Raw genomic sequence first — 23,837 nt, 5'->3', positions numbered from 1 at the left:
GATCGTTTTTTGTATTTATTGTTTTGAAAACTATGTGTTAAATTTTCTGGCTCGTTTGTTGATTGGTTGATTGCATTATTTGGAGTTTTTGAGTTTGGCCTTGAACTCAGAGATCTGTACCCGACTGATCTTTAATCCCAAGTGTGGGATTAAAGGCATGCACCACCATATACCCGGCTGTAGCTGTCTTTTCATATGGTTAGTGTTTTCCTCGGTGCTTTACATTTTTGAAGCTCTTGTGAATGGAGTCTTTTTCCTGATTTTGGTCTTACCAGGTTAATTTCATTGAGAAAAGCTGCTGATGGACTGGAGAGGTATCTCTGTTGGTAAAGTGCTTGTTGCATAAGCCTGAAAAAGTTCAGCCACCATAATCCACAAAGAAATCTGAGCAGAGTGATGCACATCTGTATTCACTACTGTGGACACAGTGACGGGCAGGTCCTTGGGGGCTGACTGGCCAACTATTCGAGCCTGCCTAGTGAGCTCAAGGGCAATGAGAGGATCCTGCCTCAACAAAAAAGCAAGGTGGATAGTAACAGCACCTGAGGTTGATCACTGTCCTTCACACACATGCATGAATACACACATAAAATTCTCTCTCTCTCTCTCTCTCTCTCTCTCTCTCTCTCTCTCTCTCTCTCTTTCACATACACACACACACAAAAAAAAAAGAAAAGAAAAAAGAAAAGCTACAGTCTGTATATGTTGACTTTAGGTCCTGTTACTTTGCTGAAAATATCATATGTATGAGTTTTCTAGTGGAGTTTTTAAGGTCTTTAAGTATAGTTTCATGTGGTTTCAAGCTGAGATAATTTGCTTTTTTTCCTATTTGTATCTCTTTTATTCTTGTTCTTGCCTTATTGTTCTGTCTAAGAATTCAAGCACAATGTTAACTAAGAGTGGAGAAAATGGGTACTCTTCTCATTTTAAAAGAAACGCTTTCAAATTTTCCCACATTTAGTATTACATTGGCTATGGGTTTGTTGTATATAGCCTCTATTATACTGAGGCACATCCCTTCTATGCATATATTTCCGGGGGCTATCATGAAGGCACATTGAATTTGTGAAAGGCCTTTTCATCTATTGATATGATTATGTTATTTCTGTCCCTGAGTGTGTTTATGCTCTGTATTACTCTTATTATCTTGCATATGTTGCATCATCCCTTTATTCTATTAAGAATTTTTGTGTTATTTGTTCATTATGTAAATTTAGTGTGTGGAGGGTAGAGTGGGTGAGGGAAGAGACAGAGAACACATCTAGTTTTGTTACTAAGGTAATACTGGCTTCACATAATGAGGTTGAGAATGGTTGTGTTTCTCATTTTCCTATTTTATGGAATAGTTTGAGCATCATTTTTAATAGTTGATAGTTCATCTTTAAAGATCTGGCAGAATGTGGTGGTAAATCTGCCTTATTCTGTACTTTTCTTTCTTAGAAGACTCTATTATTATTTTAATCTCTTCTTATTCTAGATATTTGCATTCTTTATATATTATTTTATTAAAAATTAGGACTCAGAGAGTTTGGTTTCATTGTGACATTTTCACAAGTATGTCATTATACTGTATTTGACCCTTAGCCACCCTCCCCAGTTCTCAATCTTTTACTCTTGTTTGGTCACTTACCCACAAAATAGTCCCTCCTTTTGCTTTCATGTCACATCTATACCTCATTACATGCTACTGTTTGATCTCTTTAGACTTCACCATCTTCTCTCATTCTACTTTATCCCCCATATATGTTGTTGTTCTTGTTTTCTTAAGACAGGATATTATTATGTAGCTGTGGTTGTCCTAGAACTCACTATACATACTAGACTGTTCTCAAACTCACAGAGATCCACCTACCTCAGCCTCCTAAAAGCTGGGATAAAAGGAGTGTGCCACTATGCCCAGCTTTCACATATATAGGTATATAGGAGTTCAAATCTATATTCTGCATGTAAGAGAAAATAAGCAACATTTGTCTTTCTAAGTTGGCTTGTTTCATGGAACATAATCAACTCCAGTTCATCCATTTCCTATGAATATTTGTTTTTATTTTCTTTATACCTATTTGTTTTCCATTTATCTGTTGATGGCACCTCTGCAAGTCAGATTCTCCTCCTTCTATGGAATCTGTTATTTCCTGTTGAGTTGCTTGCTCCTTAATGACTTACTAACTGTATTTTTTACCTTTCTATTACTGTGAAAAACACCATGTCGAAGGCAACTTAGAAGGAAAGGTAAATTTGGGCTTATGGTGCCATAGGTATGAGCGTCACTCATGGTGGGCAACATGGCAGCAAGCACAGGCATGGTGGCAGGAGCAGAATACCAAGAGTCCACAGTTTGATCCACAGTAAGGAAGTAGAACAAGTGAGCTGCAAATCGTACAAGGCATTTAACTCTCAAAGTGCACTCCCAGTGCCATTCTTCCTCCAATCAGGTCACCTCTTCTAAGGGTCTCCAAACACTACCACCAACTTGGGGACCAGGTATTCAAAAGCCTGAAACTACTGGGTACATTCAAATCATCACACTAACCTATAGTTTAAAGACTATATTCTTTGCCAGCCATGGTCTATCCAAGTCTCTGTTCCTTAAATAGTGTTCAGCTTGTGGTGTAGGGGTTTCTACAAAAGCTTACAGCCAGCATGGAAATGACCTATGAGAAACAAAACGGAAATCTGGTTCATTGTGACTTAGGTAACTGGTAATGGTTCGAACTTCTAAAGTCGGACACTAGGCAGTGTGTTTTAGCCATATTTAAGTGATAATTGACTGAATCCTGTGTGTACAACAAAGTTTAAGACTTGTTTACATTGGAACTCATGAAACTTTGAAAGTGCATATGGCTTCTTCCATAAAGATGGGTTCTGTTAAGTCAGAAACAATGCTCAAGAGTCTAGAGAGAATGAGTGAGGTAAACGCAAAGCCTGTGGGAGTCAGGAGTGACCTGACCCTAGGATAGCACAGAGGTTACCTAGGCTATTGTAAAGCGCAAGTGACGCTTTATGGACTGAGAAGCAATTCTCAAGGTCTAAGGGAAGAAGAGTCTTCGGGATAATAGTCTTTGGGATACAGGTGTGGTCTGGTCCTACAGATAGTGGACTGAGAAACAATGCTCAAGGTCTAGGGAGAAAATTTGGGAGAAACAAACATAATAGTCTGGAGTACATAATAGCCTGGCCCTACAGATAGCAAAAGATTAGCAGGTCATAAACTACATCCTTTCCCAGCATTCCATGTGGAACACAGACAAACATCTACTTCCTTTGAAGAGATAAGCCTGTGGTTTAAATTTTCTGGTTTTCCTAGTGCTTATTTATGTACACAAGGACTTTGTACTCTCTACATATTTCATGGATGCTTCAAGTAAAATATATGTGTAAAAGTATAATGTCTCAGTCTTTGCAGATTGGCTTTGTGTTGGAATTTCCTTTAGTCGTCGTTAAATAGGCTGTTTACAACTATACCTAAGCCACCTCTTCCTGTTTTTCCATTTCCGAAGTCCACCTAGAAGTAAAATCTTGGAGTTTTTGCAGCCTTTTAAGAAGAGGCATCACATTTTTGAATGTCTGCACGCCCCTCTCAGTTCTGTGGTGCGCATGGTCGCACTTAATTATCCTCCTTCCACCAGCTGTCAGTTTGGTCGACCTCTTGAGCAAGCGTGGAAAAGACCGAAGTCTATGGATGAGACTGTGTACACAGAAGGATGAGTGAGGACAGTGAGTTCTCCAGATGGAGCACGGCCAGCTTTACTGCAGGATTCAATATGTAATGGGATTAGTTTAGATGAGCCACACGCAGAAGGCAGAAGTCAAATACGGGTTGAAAGCTGCACATTAGCATAGCGCAGTTCACCACAGGAAAAACGACGAGGAGAAAGAGGAGCGTGGGGAGCGGGAGCAGCAGCAGAAAGGTGAACAATGGCCACCAGCCGAGAAAAGGAGTGAGCTCAGCATTACAAACACTTGAAAATGCAGAAGAGAAGACATTCGGACGGGAGCTTGACAGTGAACTTGATTTCAAAAGTATTTTTACACCTGAAATTCTTTAAAGAACCAATCAATATAAGGGAAAAATCCTTTCTTGCAAATTTTCCAGTTAAGAGTTACAAACTTTTGAGGGGAAAATACCGTATTTTAAAAGATCTTGACACTTATTTTCACAGAACTGAGTTTTTTTAGAAAGAGACTAAGACATTCTAGTCATAATTGAAATGAGGGTGTTGTAAGAGTCATCTCAAACTTTTGCAAAATGAATCTCTTATGAGGAATCTCTCGAATAAATGTACAGTTAGCAAATTCAATGACGAATTTGCCATGCATGGTTATAGAATGATGTGGTTAGACAAGTTTATAACTGCGTTTCTTCAAATTTCAGTTGACTACTAGGAAAGGAGAGGACTGGAGTTAGCATCGAACAGCTTTTTGTTCTCATTTCTCTTCCATACTTACTGATTGTTTGTAACTGAACATGAAGACAAATTTCAAAAAGTGGAGTACATGGGGCTTAATGGGATAATCAACAAATGTGGTCGAGAGAGCATGGAAGAAACTCTGTGTTATGGCTGCCAAATAGAAACATAACAATAGTGGTGATATTTAAAGTTTTAGAAGGAAACAAAGCTAAAAAGCACAAGTGAAATTAATTTTTAATTAATATTTTATTAAATATTTAATTTGAATTTATTTAATCTAATATATGAAAACATTTCCACTTCAGCATATTATCCATATACAATTATTAAAAAGATTTTTTTTATTCCTTCTTGTATTTCATTTTCTGAAGCTAGTGTCTTTTTATTGAAAAATAATTTTTCTGAAAATGTGTTTGGATCGGTTTCTTTTTCTCCAACTTCTCCCAGAATTTCTCTACATTTTTATCCCTCCCCTCCCCTTTCTTTCAAACAGAAAAACTACAAACAAATCAGAATTAACAAAAAAAAGAAAATAGAAGCACAACAACACACACACACACACACACACACACACACACCAAAATCCATAAAAAATAAAAACACAAAATTGGAAAGCATACAAGCAAGAGAACAACCAGACAAAAATGCTATTGAGTTCGTTTTGTTTTGGCCATCTACTTCCTTCTGCATGTGGATTGTATGATCTAATCTCATTACATGGTAATTGTCTTACAGTTAGTTAAAGCTGCCTGTGCTCCATTTGCTGTATATAAATTGTCTCATTCCAGTACCAACAAGTGAGCTTCTCTCACCCGTCGTCTTGTAGTAAATGGCCAAAAAAATGAGAAGTAGGGCCTCCGATTAACTTAAAAGCAATTATGCATAAAGAATTTATAAATCTGTTTACCTGGACGGAAACAAAACATATCATATACATGCACCAAACATTACATGGTACCTCACTAATAAGTACAGCTTTATTTATGAGTTTCACTTAACGATAAGTAAGTAAATGAGAACAAGAGCAATCCACCTGTTGTATCAAAGAACAGTTAATCGTCATTAGTATTAGTCTCCAGGCAACTCATCTCTTACTTACTTCATTCTTTAAGATTTTCACATTTTTAGGATGTCTTTGTATATGTGTGTGTTTGTGTGTGTGAACACTCATGCACATATGTGTGCATGTACCCACGAAGGCTAGAATCCCCCTGGAACTGGTGTTATAGGCCCCTCCAGCTCCTCCTGTGTCCCTTTCCCATACTCCCTACAATTCATGACCTTTTTGATAATTATTGCTGTTGTGTACACCAAAAGCAAAGCAAAACAAAAAGTTGTTGTGGAATATTATTTTAAAATTTGTTACATTTGTTTATGTTGTGCAGCATTTGTTTAATGATGCAAAGATGTGTTGCATTTTTTTATGTTGCATTTGTTTAACTCTGTGAAACTGTTACTTTGTTTGTCTAAAACACCTGATTGATCTAATAAAGAGCTGAACAGCCAGTAGCTAGGCAGGAGAGAGAAATAGGTGGGACTGCCAGGTAGAGAGAATAAATAGGAGAAAGAGAAACAAAAGGAGCGAGAAAGGGAGAAGGAAAGGAACAGCCACATAGCCACACAGCTAGCCACGGAGTAAGAAGTAAAGAAAGGTATATAGACTAGAGAAAGGTAAAAGCTCAGAGGCAAAAGGTAGACGGGATAATTTAAGAAAAGCTGGTTAGAAATAAGCCAGGCATTCATGAGTAAGAATAAGTCTCTGTGTATTTATTTGAGAGTTCTGTGGCAAGTCCCCAAAGATCAAAGTGTAAAAACAAAAAAGAACCAACTACAAATAATGAGTCTAGTTAGTGTTGCCCACATGTACATGTGTATGGTTAGAAGTGACCACTTAGGATTGGGAAATTTGTTATCGGGGGCTCATCTCTGAGGAAAACTAATTCTCTCTCCTGGAGCAGCTGTTGACTGCCTGGGGCTCTTCATCTAGATGTGCAACAGCCTTGTGAAAATTTCCTGTATCCTCATTTCCATGTCCACTGTGAAGGTCCTATGCAACCATATTTAGAGTATATGGGTGCAGCACCCCAGTCATGTCAGGAAGACTAGCTCTCCCTGCAGTTGCTCTGGTCCTCAAGTCTTACACTCTTTGTGCCCCCTCTTCTACAATGATCCCCAAACTTTAGTTGTAGGGGTTGTGTTGTAGATATTCCAGTTGGGTGTAGACATAAAACAGTCAGTTGCTCTCTGCTCTTTGGTCAGGTGTGGATCTCTGAGGCACCCTCCCCCCCCCACTGATAAAAGATGCTTCTTTGATAAGGGCTGGAGGTACATTTATCTTTGAGTAGAAATCTAAATATTGAAGCTGGATTGATTATTCTAAAAATGATAGTAGTAGGTTATTTCTTTGGATTATGACTTCTGCAAGCACAGGCTCTTGACTGGGTTTACAGGAACAGAAATTAGCTACCTCCTCCGGAATGGGTCTCAAGTCCAATTAGACAACTGTTTTGTAGTCCTCAGACCTGACTGCCACTTTTGCACTATTGGGAAATCCTGTCAGTTCAGTTGTTATTGTGGTTCTTGGGTTGACAACTGGGTCAGACTCTTAATAACTTTTCTCCCTAGGCAGCTTGCATAGCACCTTTGGATACATTGAGAACTAGCCATTAAGAGAGGAGGCTTCCAAGTCTGGACTGTAACCAAAGTGCATGGTGTCTTCAGCAATAGGGCCATGCCTTCAAGTTGTGGGAGGTAATCAGGGGGAATGGAAATAACCTATATTGTTTTGATGGATCTCCTGGCCCTGGGGGGATTTTTGTTAGATACTCTGTGGCTCTTGGGAGAGCATTCTCACTCCCATGTTGGGTAACTCTTTTTCAATATATCCTATACTGCCTCCCGAGTGCTGGGATTAAAGGCGTGCACCACCACTGCCCAACATATAATGCATTTTAAATAAGCTTATAAAATAATGTGTTTTCTTACGGGTTTTTCAAACATTCCTAGTGTTCTTTATCTCTCCTTCCTCCCTTTCCCTCTGCATTACCCATCCTTACTGCCTCAAGCCCCTCCCCGTTTTCTCTTTGCACCTTTCCCAGCGCCTGTGCTTCACTAGTCCCCTCTCTAGTACTCCTCCTCCCTTCCTCAGTGGTCTTTTTCTACTTTCTTGACTTTTTGTTACTCAAGTTATATATGCAAATCTGAAGATTCAGAACTAGTAACAAGAATTAAAAGAGAGCATGCAGTAAGTATTTGTCTCTCTGCTTCTGGGTTACCTCACTCAGCATATTTTTTCCAGTTCCTTCCATTTGCCTGCAAATTTCATGATTTCATTTTTCTTTTCAGCTGAATAGAATTCTATATCATATCTGAACAAACCCACATATTAAGAGAAAAGAAGAAATCAAGTTATTGGATTTTTAACACAGACCAAATGTATCATTTAAAAAAAACTCAAATGTTCATTCAAAGAATAACTTTAAAACCATAAGCTTGTATGTAAAAAGAAGGAAAAAGTATGACTAATGAAAGGCCTGAAGAAATAGCATCTAAAATATGTTCTCGCTCACTGTTTTGACTCCATCCCCCATTTCTCTCACTCTTAACTGTTCTGACCAAAAATGATTTAAGACTGGAATTCTGCTTGCCTTATCATCAAGTACACACAGATGGTGATGATAAAAACAGATATGTCCCATTTGTATGATGGTGTTTTAAACAGGAGTGATACATAACTCACAGTAAACCTGCAAGAGATGACTGGAGGAGCTAGATGTAGTATATGGGGAAGTCTCTGGAGACTAGAATCTAGTCCCAACTCTACTGCTTTCAGAACAGTGGTCAATGAATCATAAGCTAGTTGACATTCTATTGTAAACAGACTTTTTATTAGGTGACTTTTGCCCAGTGGTAGCTTACCTAAATATTCTAAGGATGTAGAAGATAGGTGTCTTATGGTTTCCATTGCTGTGATAAAGTACCATGACCAAAAATCAACTTATGGATGCAAGGGTTTATTTTATCTTATAGCTCGTCATGCATTGCTGAGGGAAATTAGGACAAGAAACTGTAGGCAGAAGCTGATGCAGAGGCCATGGAGGAGTGATTCTTACTGGCTTGCTCATCATGGTTTGCTCAGTCTGCTTTCTTATAACAACCAGTTGTAGGACTACCAGCCCGAGGATGGCACCACCAACAAAGGCCGGGGCACTCCACCACCAATCAATAATTAAGAAAATGCCCTACAGGCTTGTATACTGCCATATATTATGGAGGTATTTTCTCAATTGAGAGTCCCTCTTCCCAAATGACTTTCGTTTATGCCACGATGACATGAAACTATCCAGCACAGTAGGTCATGCAAGCTAAGCTATGAGATTCAATAAGTTAGATATATTAAAATACTTTTCTTGCCCTTTCTTTCTTTCCACATCGCCCTTCAACTCACTTTGTAGCTGCAGATGATCTCTACTGTCAGCCAACTCCTCCTCCTACCACCTCCCAAGTTCTGAGTTTGCAAGCATGCAACACCATTCTCAGTTTTATGTGGTGCTGGGGAACGAAAGGAAGCTAGGCACACATTTTACCAGTTGGCCTATATCCCTAGCAGAGGACTTTCAGGTTAATGATATTTTTCATAGTGGGTTAACTGGGATATAGCTTCGTCATCAATTTCACTAATTTTTATCTCTCTCTCTCTCTCTCTCTCTCTCTCTCTCTCTCTCCCCTGTCCTCTCTTCTATCTCCCATTTTCTTTTCTGTCCACAGTTACTGTTTTGAGCCCAGTAGAAAAAGGTAAGTGTGTATTGTGAACTGTGTTGGTTAGAAATGTATTATGTATCCTTTTCTTTTTAAAAAAGTGAATTATATAAAGTCTATAAACTGAGGAACTTTAACAAAAATATACTTGGTTTATTAGAACAATTAGGGTGATTTATTAAATGAAGCTTACTCAGAAATAGAGCAAGTCATATTTTTTGGTGGCCCTTTTGGCTATAAGATAGCAATTAGAAATGATATTCATCGTGAGATGGACACAGGTAATCACATTATCTTCCACAGTGACTCCTAAGCTCTCTCTTGTTCTGCCATTATTGTTCTAGATACCTGACCTTTCTTCCCAACCCATCCCCTCTTTAAGATATAGAGTGAGGATCCCACAGACCTTGACCATCGCAGCTCCTGTATATTTTTGTGCTCCTCTCCAGATCATCACCATCTTAGCTTGATCTACATACATTTTTTAAAAACACTGAGGCACTTTGCATTTAAAATGTGTAAGCGAATCATAAGTCTCCATGAACAATTAGCTCTATATTATTTTATAAGTAAGATCCAGAGTATATATAGTGTAGTTTACAATGTCACTTTTAATTCTCATTTCATGAGAGTTTGTTGTTAGAATTCATGGACCTTCCCAGCATTCAAGATCTGCTGTGTTACCATTCTGCTTTTTATTGGTCATTTAACATGAATAACAGAGCAGTAGGAATGGGAGACAATGGATAATAGTACTTAAAAGTGTGGGCTCTAGAGCCAGATTGAATTTACAGCTTGGTTCTTTTTTTTCTTAATAAAATATCTTACCCTCATCCTATTATTTGCATACATAATAGAAGCAATAATACTACCTAATTTGTGAAGATGTTATGAAGACAGTTTAATTGCACATGAAGCAGTTAGAACAAAGGTGAACAGAGCACATCCTAAAAGCTCAATAAACATGTACTGTTATTGTGACAGCAATAGAGCAAGTCATAAGTTGCCATTTATTCTTATGTATGGTTCTTACAGACAGAAATCATCTTGTATAAATACTAAATAATTATAAATATTTTCAATTACAAACTTTCAATACCAGCTGGATGGGGTTAACTTAAGTGATATTCTACCATAAAAAGCATAACAATGTTCTTATTATTCCAAATAATAATAATAACTTATTGTGCTTTGTATCCTGCTAATACAAAAATGTATAATTTTATTGTCTCTTTTGACTCTAGGAGTCCAAAGTTCTTTTCCCCTGACAATTCTTAAATTTATCCACACAGTAATCAATGACATTATATTTTGCATCTACATTCTGTACTGGGGTATAGTGGAATTTAGGAAACAGAAGGTATAGGTTGGAGATCTAGCTGTGCCATTTGCTAGCACTGTGACCTTCATTGGGTAACTCGCCTTCTTTGAACTTTAATTTTTGTAAAAAGTAGCAGCACTTTGACATCTCAAGGCTCTACTGTAAACTAATAAATATCTGTAGCTAGTCTGCTTGTTAGGAATCCTGATGTAAAAGAGTAACAACTGCGACATTAACACCTAACAAAGCAGACTTGCTATACACAGTAAGCTAATGACTATCTGAGGTCCCTAAAAACTCTGTAAATTTGTGACTTGTCTCCAGTAACACTGAATCTTTAAAGTAGAATTAAATAAGTAACATGACAGTCAGGCGGAAAGGAAATCTCCAAATTACATGACTTTTTATTGTCTCCAAAGTTGAAGAAAACTATAGTCAAACATACTGGAAAAGGTTTGTATTTTTGGTCCCCTTTATGGCTCCTATACTGGGTTAAATAGTCTTCCAGCAAAATTCATGGCGACTTGAATCCTTGGGGCATGTCCCTATTTATAATAGGATTTAGGGTCATTATGTAATCATGTCAAGATGAAGTCTTACCAGATTAGTCTGAGCCTCAGTAATTTGTGTTCTAAAGGAAATTTGCATTTGTAGAAAGATAAAAGACCCACTGTCAGGAGGAAGAGTGGTCATGGTGTCCTTGAAGGAGCATTAAAGTTTATCTGAAACCAAAAGAAGTTAGGAAAAAGCAGGGAAGCATTTGGTACTGGAGTTTTTTTTTTGGTTTTTCGAGACAGGGTTTCTCTGTGGTTTTGGAGCCTGTCCTGGAACTAGCTCTTGTAGACCAGGCTGGTCTCGAACTCACATAGATCCGCCTGCCTCTGTCTCCCGAGTGCTGGGATTAAAGGCGTGCATCACCACCGCCCGGCTTGGTACTGGAGTTTTAAGCAAGAGTATACTCCAGAACGTTGAGGGAATACATTTCTGTTTTATAAACCGTTGGGGACCAGACTCAACAAAAACAAAAATACTTCTTGCCAGGGTAGAGGCGTGGGGATTTAGAAATATAGTAAAGAATATGAAGATGCAAATGAAAATAATAAAATGGAGAAACAGAAAAGTATCAGGAGGGAATTTCAGTGAGTACTGGAATTCGCCCGAATTAATTTCCAATTGCTTAAAGTACCCCGGCCCCAAAATGTAGGAGTAAGACAAAAAAAAAAGAAACCTGTATTAACATGATACAAGGAAATGAACATACCAATTGAAGGTCATAGTTAAACATTCTGTTGCTAGAAAAAAACAAGTCACGCCCACACCCTAGACCAAAACATTCTGTAGGCAAACCACTCCATTGTTATCTCCATAAATGGGGCTGGAAATTAGTTGAATCCTTAGACTTTTGTTTGAGGTAGAAGCAGGTCTACTTCTCTATTCCTTAAATACAAGGTCTGGATATTAGCCACACCTGTTGATAATAACCTTGGGAGAGGAGAACTCTCTGCTCTAAATCTAGGTGGGACCTTCGTTTGAGGTAGAAACACAAACCTTGAAGGAATAGAGGTAAGTTCCAATTCTCTGATCTTTGGACAATGTGGAAATAGGCTCCACAGTAAACCAGCCAAGTTTAGTTTCCTAAAGCCCCAGGAAACTAATAATGTGACTAGTAAGTTTCAAATTTCAAAATTCTTTTCACAGTGCTTTAGAAGTTAGGAGACTCGTAACATTAACAGATAAGTAAGACTTTGGTGTCAGACCTTCCTGGGATTAGTTGACTTTGCCACTTCCTATGTATATGACATGGGGAAATTAAATTAGGTTTCACTTTCCTCTTTTGTAAAATGAAGATAACACTTACCTTCTATGAATATTCTGAGCAAATAATTTAGCATTGTGCCTGGTATATGATAAATAGAAGTAGTAGTAGGTACTATTACTGTCTGATGATAATAATTGCTGGTACTAACATTGGAAAGGAACTGGAAGGTTCTTCTAAGAAGTATGCCATATTCCAGGACGATAATTCCTCATGATTCCACTTGTGAATAGATGGTCAAAGTTCATGTATTCATATTGTAGAACAGTTGAGATTTAAAGAAATAAAATATTTTTACTTAGTAATGTTGATTCTTGTGAAAAAGAATAGAGGCTAAAGTCCAGGTCATCTGCAGCAAATATCACAATGATAGATACTATAACGGAAAAATTAAAAATGCTGCAGGATCCCCATGGCAGCAGGCAGAAATGTTGTGGGTCCCCAAGCAGTGGTAGTGGGTCATGTGGCAGCAGGCAGCGGGGCCCTGAGAGCAGCCAGTCCCAGGCAGAGATGGCTGCCTGTCCCCTAGCAGTGGCTGGCCCCAGGCAGGGAGACACAATGGCGGGAGGGTAAGAGACCGAGACATGGATAGGCATGTCATGCAGACTGAGGTTGGATATTTATTCAGGGGTTATGGAGGGGGAAGGGAGAAGGGGAAAAGAGCAGAGAGAGAGAAGAGAGAAGGAGTGGACATGGCTTGTCTCTTAAAGAGACAGAACAATTATTACAGATATTGTATGAACTTTGACCTCTGCTTACTGGCTTGATTTCTCTGGCTTGCTCAGAATGCTTTCTTATAAAACCCAGGACCACCAGCCCAGGGATGGTGTAAGCGGAGACTGCTCTTTTGTTTTCCAGTCACCCAGACCTGAATAACCACAGAAAAACTATATTAATTAAAAACACTATTTGGCCAATGGCTTAGGTGTATTCATTCCTAGCTCTTACATCTTGAATTAACCCATTGCTATTAATCTGTGTATCACCATGAGGCTGTGCCCTGCCAGTAAGATCCCTGCATCTTTCTCCTTCACAAGCTACATGGCTGACTCTGCCTTCTTTCTCCCTGCATTCAGTTTAGTTTTCCCCACCTAGCTCTATTCTGCCCTGCCATAGGCCTAAGCAGCTTCTTTATTAACCAGTGGTAATAAAACATATTCGTAGCATACAGAGGGGAATCCTACATTAGGATGGTACCATACCATGGGCTAGACCCTCCCACATTTATCGCTAATTGAGAAAAAGCCCTACAGCTGGTTTTTGTGGACGCATTTCCTCAACTGAGGCTCCTTCTTCTCTGATGACTCTAGCTTTTGTCAAATGGACACACAAAACAAACCAGTACAAGGATCAGAGATAAGCTAACAAGTGGAAATTTAATAAGAACCAAGAATGAAGTAAGGCTAAAGATAAACTTAAGAATGACATGCACATTAGGAATGATCCATCATTTGGTCCAATTATAATTAAAAGTAATACACTGTTCACAGTTGCTCATCTTTGCAAAACACCATTAATCATTGTAAACAAAAGTTCAGTGCATCCTCTGCAGATTCATTAGATTTTTGAAGGTTTACATTCTAAATTCTCTGGGTTCTTCCTTAAAGTTAAATGATTGCAATTACTTACCTTCTCAAAAATGGTTGTACTTTATAAATATTAAAGCTATTGTGGACTTGAGTCCCCCCCCCCAAAATTGATGGATGGTGTCTACCTCCCTGCACTCCAGAATATAACTTTATTTGAAGTAATTAAGTTAAAATGAGTTCACTGGATTAGGCTCAAATTCAGCAATAGAAACCCTAGCTAAGACAATCTTCATTTCAGGGTTAGGAGAGGGAAAAATTTGCAATTAAGATCTTCAACATAGTATCATTGTGAGGAAGAGCATCTTTATAATATACTTGTAAAAGCAAAATAAATATATTATTATCATTTTTAGTATAAAATAAGATAGGGTGTTATGTCTTTAAAATTATTGTGTATCTGTAATTATTTTCTGACCAGCACTGCTTTTTAAAATGCAAAGCAGTGTGGATAGGGCTGATGCTGCTTTGCCTTTAGGCTTCACCCAGTCCAACATGGCAGAAGTATGTTCACTGCCTTTGTGACTGCTGGGTGGGAGCTGCGCTCACCACCTCAACTCTAGGAATGATTTGGCCCATGCTGCCATCAAGTAACTTGCAGCATACCACTCACAAATCCCATTCAAGTGCTTGGCCTCCTGAAAGAGCCAGAGTTTGTTGTGGCAGCACATACCTGGAAGCAGCCATTTAGAAACTGCATGTTTTTGTGTTTGTTTTCCTACCACTAAATCAGGAAGACTTCTCTTAAAGGAGCCATGATGCTCCTACTCGCTTCCAGCAAACAGAGACTATTTGAAAAAAAGAATGCTCTCTCTCAGGTTTTATGAATGAAGTCACCCATGCTAGTGCCAATTGTTGGTGGTTACTCATTTGTTTCTCAGCTACCCAGACTCCTGAAATAATCACACAAAACTGTATTAATTAAAACACTGCTTGGCCAATCACTTAAGCATATTTCTGGCTAAGTCTTACATCTTCAGTTAACCCATTTCTGTTAATCTGTGTATCACCACAAGGTCGTGGTCTACCAGCAAAATTTCAGTGGGCTCCATCAGAGGCATCTGTCTCCTGCAGCAGCAGCTACATAGCTTCTCCTGACTCTTCTTCTTCTTCTTCTTCTTCTTCTTCTTCTTCTTCTTCTTCTTCTTCTTCTTCTTCTTCTTCTTCTTCTTCTTCTTCTTCTTCTTCTTCTTCTTCGTCTTCTTCTTCTTCTTCTTCTTCTTCTTCTCTCTCTCTCTCTATATATATATATATGTGTGTGTGTGTGTGTGTACATATACATGTATATACATACACACACACACACACACACACACACATATATATATATATATATATATATATATATATATATGTATGTATCTTTTCCATTCTGGTTAATTTCTGTTAAGCCATTGGCCAAAAGCAGCTTCTTTATTGACCAATAAAAGTAGCACACATACAGAAGGACTTCCCACACCATCCATCTCTTTTGATTGATTTTAATTTGAAGTCTATTTTGTTAGATAGTAGGATGGCTACACCGGCTTGTTTCTTAGGTCCATTTGATTGGAAAATCTTTTCCCAACCCTTTACTCTTAGGTAATGTCTGTCTTTAAGGTTGAGGTGTGTTTCTTGTATACAGTAGAAGGCTGGATTCTACTTTCATGTCCACTCTCTTAGCCTGTGTCTTTTTATAAGTGAATTGAGTCCATTGATATTAAGAGATATTAATGACTAGAGATTGTTAATTCCTGTTATTTTTCAGTGGTAGTTTGTATTTCCTGTCTTTGGATTTTGTTGTTGTGAGGTTATCTGTTGCCTGTTTTTTTGTTGGTGCAGTTAGCTTCCTTGGGCTGGGGTTTTCCTTCTAGTACTTTCTGTAGGGCTGGATTTGTGTATAGGTATTGTTTAAATCTGGTTTTGTTATGGAATATCTTGTTTTCTCCATCGATGGTGATTGAAAGCTGATGGAGGAAGGTCATTGGTTAAATAAAAAGAAACTGCTTGGCCCTCATTGGTTGGAAGATAGGTGGGAGGAGTAAACAGCAGAACGCTGGGAGGAAGAGGAAGTGAGCTCAGACTCCACAGCTCTCCTCTCAGAAGCAGACGCCTCAGAGAGACACCATGCTCCCAGCTCCCAGGCAGATGCATGCAATGAAGCTCCAACCCAGGATGGACATAGGCTAGAATCTTCCCGGTAAGACCGGTGCTACAGTTTATTAGAAATGGGTTGATTGGGATATCAGAATTAGCCAGTAAGGGCTAGAGCTAAAGGGCCAAGCAGTGCTTAAATGAATACAGTTTGTGTGTTGTTATTTCGGGCATAAACTAGCCAGGCAGCCGGGGTGCTGGGGACGCAGCCCCGCTGCCCTTATTACTACAGAAAGCTTTGCTGGGTATAGTAGTCTGTGTGTACATCTGTGGTCTCTTAGTGTCTATAGCAATATGCTCAGGACCTTCTGGCTTTCATGGTTTCCATTGAGATGCCAGGTGTAATTTTGATAGGTCTACCTTTATATGTTACTTAACCTTTTTAGAAGCTCTTAATATTTTTATTTTTTCTGTAAGTTTTACATTTTGATTATTATATAGCAAGGGGGCTTTTAAAAATTCAGTCTATTTGGTGTTCTATAAGCTTCTTGTACCTTCATAGGGAAATCCTTCTTTATGTTGGGAAAGTTTTCTTCTATGATTTTGTTGGATATATTTCTGTGCCTTTGAGCTGGATTTCTTCTTCTTCTTCCATCCCTTTTGGTCTTTTCATGGTGTCCCAGATTTCCTGGATGTTTTGTTTTAAGATTTTGTTGTATTTAATGTTTTCTTTGACCTATGAATTTATTTCCTCTATAGGATCTTCAACCCCTGAGATTCTCTGTTCCATCTCTTGTATTCTGTTGATTATGCTTGCCTCTGTAGTTCCCATGCATTTACCCAGATTTTCCATTTCCAGAATTCCCTTAGTTTATGTTTTTTATTGCCTCTATTGCCCTCTTCAAGCCTTGATATGTCTGCTTCACCTGTTTGATTATCTTTTCTTGTTTTTTTTTTTTTTGTGTTTCTTGAAAAGATTTGTTGATTTCTTCCAATTTTTTGTTTTTCTTTTTCTTCATTTCTTCAAGGGATTTTTTCATTTCCTCTTTAAAGGTCTTTATCATCTTCATAAAGTTACATTTAAAATTGTTTTTTTTTTCCTGCTTCTTCTGGGATAGGATGATCAAGTCTTCCTGTTGTATGACTACTGGGTTCTGGTGTTACCATGTTGTTTTTAGGTTGCTGGATGAATTCTTGCATTGGCTCCTACACACCTCTTCCTTCAATTGATGCTGGCAGTGTCTTTGCATCTGGGTTCAATCCTTGCAGTGGCTGTCTGTTACTTGGGAACTGTTCTTGGTCTGCTCTGTACTGTCACTGTCTGTGTCTCAGGGGTTTTGGAGCAGCCTGTCTGCAAGAAACTCACCTGCTGGCGGGCTAAAGAAGCCAAGGCAGCTGGGGAAGGGGGCTAGGGTTTTGTCCTAGTATAGAGGGCCTAGAGAGTGGGGTGTCCTTCCGGATGGCTGATAACTCATCTCTTGATCCTCTCTGTATGGTAGCAGGCTGTGTTTCAGATTTCCACACAGTATACTCTTTAGTCAGTACATCTTTACTTGTAATTGTTCATTGAAAAGAGTTGTTGGTCTGCTTCGAGGCCTCTGGCTTCTGCTATGCTAGCAATACAGGACCTTCACTGGAATTCCTCTTGGATATCTTGTTGTTGACCTATGTCATGGTGATTCCCATAGTTTTGGATCTGAAGAACCAGCCCCTTCACATGTTCTACCAGTTCACAGATGGGGTATTTACCATGTTCAGTTGGGCAAATTTATTGCACTAGTTCTGGGCCTGGGTGATAGCTAGGGTTGGTCAGCCTGACTGCTCTCTCCCATTCTCACCACCTAGGTGAACTCTCTAGCACTACCCTGGCTAGTTCACCCTATGCAGTAAAGAGCAAGGGATGTGGCCAGTTCTCCTGCTGTCATGCCCTTGGGGCTGGTTCGTCTATACCCACACCACCAGGCCCAATTCTACTATCCTACCCAGGTGGGGTTCATAGCCCACTTTCCCACTCTCATCATTCCAGGGCCAGCAGTCATGCTTGCCACAGTGGACAAAAGGGTGAGCAAATCTCTCCCTTGCCCACACCACTGCATGGCAGATGAGAAGTGGGGCCAGCTCTCACACCCGTGGGGGTGGCTTACCTGTCCTCACTAATGTGTCACCTCTACTGGGCTGCCCAGGCAATTAGAAAAGGCAGATTTCCCACATGCGGCAGCCAGTGAGGGGCCAAATCAACTCTGTGAAACCCTTGGATATCAGCATGGTCCCAGGCAGCAGTCCAGATCCGGGACATCCACATGGCTTTTGGTGGTGGTATGGGCCATGGGCATTGACACAGACCCTTGCTGCTGCACAGCCATGGACCCAGACATGGTCAGAGGTAGCATAGACTGTGACTTCACCATGACCTCAGGTGGCTCCACAGTCTGCTAACATCAGACTGTTCCTTTCCATCTTGCATCTCCAGATCACCTTTCTTCATAGTGCTCAAGCTGTTCCATTTCTCTTTCTCTCCCATTTCTCTACCCCATAGTTATACATTGTAGTAGCTCATGCCACAAGCGGGGTCTCTGTGTGTATTCTTCCTGCCCACACTGTATGGTGGCAGGTGGGGCCTTTGGAGTCCCCAAGTGTTTGTCCAACCTGGAGCTTCCAAACGAAATAAATTTCTGGCCAAAGTTAGACACAGCATGGTAAAACTATAATTCAACACAGAGCCATCCAGTTTCATGGTTGAATTGCCACCACAACCAACTAGAGAGATTGCCAGATAAGCCAATGATGAGAAGTAAACACAGAAGGACATGTACCGTCAGTTATGAGTCTCCCTTCTGCAGGTACTGTTCTTCTTCCTGGGTTAGAGTGCAGCTTTGGGAGTCACAGTGACTCCCCAAAACTGGTCAGTTTTCTCAAAAGAAGAAGGCATAAGACCACTAGCACTTGTATTTGTTACCAGCTCTATTGATGGGCAATGTGATTCACCTTTTCTCAAGGAGCAAGAACATCAACCACTTTTGCATCTCCAGTTTCCTTCACTTGATAGTGCACAAACCCCACCTCTCCCGGATTGTAAACAGAGACTGCATTTCGTTCATTTTCCAGCCACCCAGATCAAATAATCACACAGAAACTATATTAATTAAACACTGTTTGGTCAATGACTCAAGCATATTTCTCGCTAGTTCTTATGTCCTAAATTAACCCATTTCTTTTAAACTGTGTATTGCCATGAGGCTGTGACTTACTGGGCAAGATTCCAGCATCTGTCTCCTTCGACAGCTACATGGTGTCTTCTTGACCCACCTATTCTCTCTCTGTCTCTGTTCAGATTTTCCGCTTGGCTTTACTCTGCTAAGCATTGGCCAAAACAGCTTCTTTATTAACCAGTGTTAAATAAACATAATCATAGCATGCAGAGCGGAATCCCACATCATCTCCCTTTTACTGTCTAAATAAAAAAGAAGGTTTTAACTTTAACATAGTAAAATTACATTTAACAAAACAGGTATCAAACAAGAATTACAATTACAATATTTAGTCTATTTGTAGTTGGCAAATTAAGGAAAATACTCTTTCATCTCTCCTATTTTCATGAGTCTAAAGTTTTGTATCTAATTTTTCCTTTATCATAACTAAGGAAAACTTTAACTATAACTATCTGTCTTCAAATCTTCAAAGGCCCCAGAAAAATAAAATATTACCTAAGTAAACAGGAAGTGCATTGTAAGCAACTTCCGAAGTTCTAGAATGACAGAGACATCTCACTGCCTGGACAGTTGTAGAAGGAGTGGCAGGCTGCTTCCCGCCGCTCAGCTCCCAGCCACCGGCTAGCTTTCCCGAAAATAATTACATGGAAACAGTATTCATTTAAACACTGCCTGGTCCATTAGTTTCAGCCTCTTACTGGCTAACTCTCACATCTTGATGAACCCATTTCTATTAATGTGTATAGCACCACAAGGTGGTGGCTTACCTGGAAGATTCTAACCTGCCTCCATCTCGGACAGGAGAGCTATGGCGTCTGACTCACTTCCCTTCTTCCCAGCATTCTGTTCTGTCTACTCCACCTACTTATGTTCTGACCTATCAGGCCAAGCAGTTTCTTTATTAATTAACCAATGAAAGCAACACATAGAAAGAAGACACTCCTACATCAGACAGTCACCCAAAGATCCTCTGCAACATTGGGGCACCCATCTTCAGCCTATAAGCCCATGGTATCTGGCAGATTTTTCCATGAAGCCGGAAATTTAGAAAACTGTTTTGCCTAGGTTGGCAGTTTGTCAGTTACTTTCTTCTGTATCCTGCAGAATGTCTGGCAGTTTCTTCTGTGAAGTAGGAACCCTGAAATTCTGTCTCATCTTTAGGCAAGTTCAGCAAGCTTTTCTGTGGGTCCTGCATGTTCATTCAAACAGCATACCATCAAGCAGTCCAGGCAAGAGCAGTTTCTTGCCCAAATAGCTTACAAGCTCCATAAGGATCCTTTTCAATGACCACCAACCCCTCTGAAATAATTGGTGCTGACAGATGCAGATATGTTTCACTATTGAGTAAAATTTATGTTCTTAAAACCTTTAAAATGTCATATTCTATAGGTCTTTGGAGTGCTGAAGATTATATAACTGAAATATATGTCTGCATATCCAGAAAACCTAACTAACATGACTAAAAATTTTATTATTGTAGATCACTACTAACCTGTATTTTAATTATACATTACATTTTAAATGAGCTGCACAAACAATACCTTAAACAAGAGCAGAGATACATATACACAGTGTGACAAAATCTACCTTAAATCTGTATCAATAAACCAAGATACGTACCAATGCAAAGTATTTATCTCTATATCATATCACCCTTTATGTGAAAACAAATATTATAAAAAATACTTTTGAGAATTTGGGCATTGCCTACTTCAGACTGTTTCCTGCTGTTTGTTGGACGCAGTATTTTTAAGGGTTCATGGAAACCTTTCATGGGGTCTTGTTCCATCAAACCACATTAACCTGGACAGAATCCACAGATTCCCTTCTCCTGTGGAAACAAAACCTCTTTTCCAGAGTAACATATTCTTGGACTCAAATTTTGAAATCAAGATGCCTTTATGTTGGTTTAACTTGGCAACCCCCAGAAGAAAAAAGTCTCTCTGCTGTCAAAAAATTCAAGGAAAATACAATAATATGCATAATCCAGACTCCTTTTTCCATCTTTACATTGCTTATTTTATTTACTCCTTTAATCTGTCTCTTTAAAGACTTTGCTTTATTTTTTAAAACTATTTATTTCTCTTTATAACTGTCTATCCCTTTTCTTCTCTCTCCAAGCCTATACACATTTTTTTTCCATTTTTTTATTGAGAAAAGGAGAAAAAAAACAAGTTTCCACCTCCTCCCAGCCTTCCATTTCCCTCCCCCTCCTCCCACCCTTCTCCCCCTCCCCCCACTCCTCTCCCCATCCCTCTCCAGTCCAAAGAGCAGTCAGGGTTCCCTGCCCTGTGGTAAGTCCTAGGTCCTCCCCTCTCCATCCATTTCTAGGAAGGTGAACATCCAAACTGGCTAGGCTCCCACAAAGCCAGCACATTATGTAGGTTCAAACCCCCGTGCCATTGTCCTTGGCTTCTCATCAGCCCTCATTGTTCGCCATGCTCAGATGAGGAGCAGAAGGAGGGAGAACATGAGCAAAGAAGTCGGGACCACGAGGGGTGCACCCACCCACTGAGACAGTGGAGCTGATCTATTGGGAGCTCACCAAGGCCAGCTGGACTGTGACTGAAAAAGCATGGGATAAAACTGGACTCTATACACATTTTTTAAATACACTATAACACATTCAGAGTTTTATTTCTGTTTGAATTTGTCTTTATTACATATCTGCAATCATTTTCTGACCAGGAGCACCTTTTAAAATGCTAAGCAGTGTAGCTAGGGCTAAGGCTGCTTTGCCTTTTGGCCCCTCCCAGTCCAACATGGTGGAGGTACATTCACCACCAGCTCTGTGGAACATGCTCACCATCCCAACTCCAGTGATGCAGCAGGTCCATGTCACCATTAAGCAACTCAAACCCTATTTAAGTGCAAAATCTTCCTAAGGAGCCAGAGTTTGTTCTGGTAGCATGAACCAGGAAGCAGAATCTTAAAGAAGCCATGCAATTTTTTGCTCCTAACACTGAGTCAGGAAGACTTTTCTTAAAGGAGCTGTTCCTCAAACAAAGTCTAAGTGCCAGCCAACAGAGTCTATCTAAAAAAAAAAATGTGGCTACCAAGAAGTTGTGCCTACTTTTGTATCTAGAATTCCTTCCTAAGCTCTCTCGGTTTTTATGTGGATGATGTTGATGCATACCTTAATCCCAGAACTCAGGAGACAGAGTCAGATTTCTGTGCATTCAAGGGTAGCCTGTTATGCATAGTGAGTTTCAGACCAGCCAGGGCTACATAAGTCTCTCAAAAAAAAAAAAAAAAAAAAAGAAAAGAAAAGAAAAGAAGAAAAAAGAAAGAAGCCATTTCATCAAAATGAGAGAGAGAGAGAGAGAGAATAAAAAATTGCTACAGTGAATCACTGAATGAAATGCTGTACCATCAACACTGCAATTCTACAGTCTTGCGTGCTCAATGTATTTGAATATTAGTTATCAAGAAAAATAAAGATATTAGTGTCGTAATTTATTTTTAAATGCCATAAAGATAAATTACGCCATGCAACAGAGCTCACATAGAAGGTTTATTAGTAGAGGAGAGAGAAAAGACAGAGAAGGGGTGGGGAAGAGAGAGTTGGAAGCAGAGACTGGTCCCCGGGGACGAGAGTAGGGGGAGTTGGGGGAGACAGGAGGTGGGCTTTAGCAAATGTGCACTAGTTACTCTTAGTGGCTGCAGGTGAGGATGTATCCTGTCAGGGCCCCAAGGGCAGGCCAGTACAGATGCCTGAATACTAAAATTTAGTCTGGGAAATTAGAATTGTTCTTTATTTTGATTAATGTCAAAAAATCTATAATTAAAAAATTCAAGGAAGAGCCTCATTTTTAGATCTCTTTGCTTTCTGGTTTTGTCAGATTTATTGAGATATAATGTATAAAAACAGAAAGACAGCAATTTTAGGTATTCATATTAATGAGCTTTAACAAATATGATAATGATGTAAATACCACCATAATTAAAGTATAAAATATTAACATTATCTCAAATTAGTCCATCTACCCCATTAGCAAACAGTCCTCTCACCCATACCTCTGTACCACTGATTTTCTTTTTTGTCCCTTATAGTTGTATCTTTTCATAATGCCATATAAAATGAATCATACAGTGTGTAACCTTTTATATTTGGCTTTGTAGTAGTATAGAGTTTTAGGATTCCTCCCTGTCACTGTACATATGAATAGTTTGTTTTGTCAATTAGTAGTGCACATTACAGCTGTACCACAATTCAGTCTTTCATTCACTAATTCAGGTGCATTTGGGTTCCTTACAGTTTTGAGTTACTTTGAATAAAGCTGATCAAAATATACAGGTATAGGGCTGAGGACATAGCTCAGTGGTAGAGTGTGTGTCTGCCATGTGCTAAAATTTCCAGAACCATTTTTTAAAAAGTGAAAGAAATATATGTACCTTTGTGAGAATGTCTTAATTTCTCTTGGTAAATACTAAGGAGTAGATTTTGGGACTCATGTGATATGTTTAACTGGCTAAAGAGCTGTCAGAATGTTTACATCTATGGTTCTGACTTTTTGACTTCCCTGTCAATGTATATAGCAATGCTGATTGCTCTAAATCCTTGCTGTCACTGTTCCTCATTTGCAGCTTTGTTTTTATCATTCTGTGGTGCATAAAGCAATGTCTTCTTGTGACTTTAATTTGTAGCTCTGTAATGATGGCTCA

General features: G+C 39.3%; 1 protein-coding gene across 2 annotated transcripts in view; it reads left to right on the top strand.

Moving 5' to 3' along the window:
- Positions 1–23,837, top strand: part of LOC121444290 (palmitoyltransferase ZDHHC15) — a 105,696-nt gene that overhangs the window by 8,455 nt on the left and 73,404 nt on the right. The window contains exon 2 of one of the 2 annotated variants that reach the window (XM_041646111.1): positions 9,177–9,203. The exons of the other annotated variant lie outside the window; for it this stretch is intronic. Coding sequence (XP_041502045.1) covers positions 9,177–9,203 — 27 coding nt within the window. The remainder of the gene's footprint in view (positions 1–9,176; positions 9,204–23,837) is intronic. 2 annotated transcript variants of the gene reach the window in all.

This window comes from Microtus oregoni, unplaced genomic scaffold, assembly GCF_018167655.1.
Source record: "Microtus oregoni isolate MIOR12 unplaced genomic scaffold, Mior012 000119F_ref0000445, whole genome shotgun sequence".
In the NCBI taxonomy this organism is placed as follows: Eukaryota; Metazoa; Chordata; class Mammalia; order Rodentia; family Cricetidae; genus Microtus; species Microtus oregoni.
The sequence above is the reverse complement of the archived record's forward strand: the minus strand, read 5'-3'. Positions and strand labels throughout refer to the sequence as shown.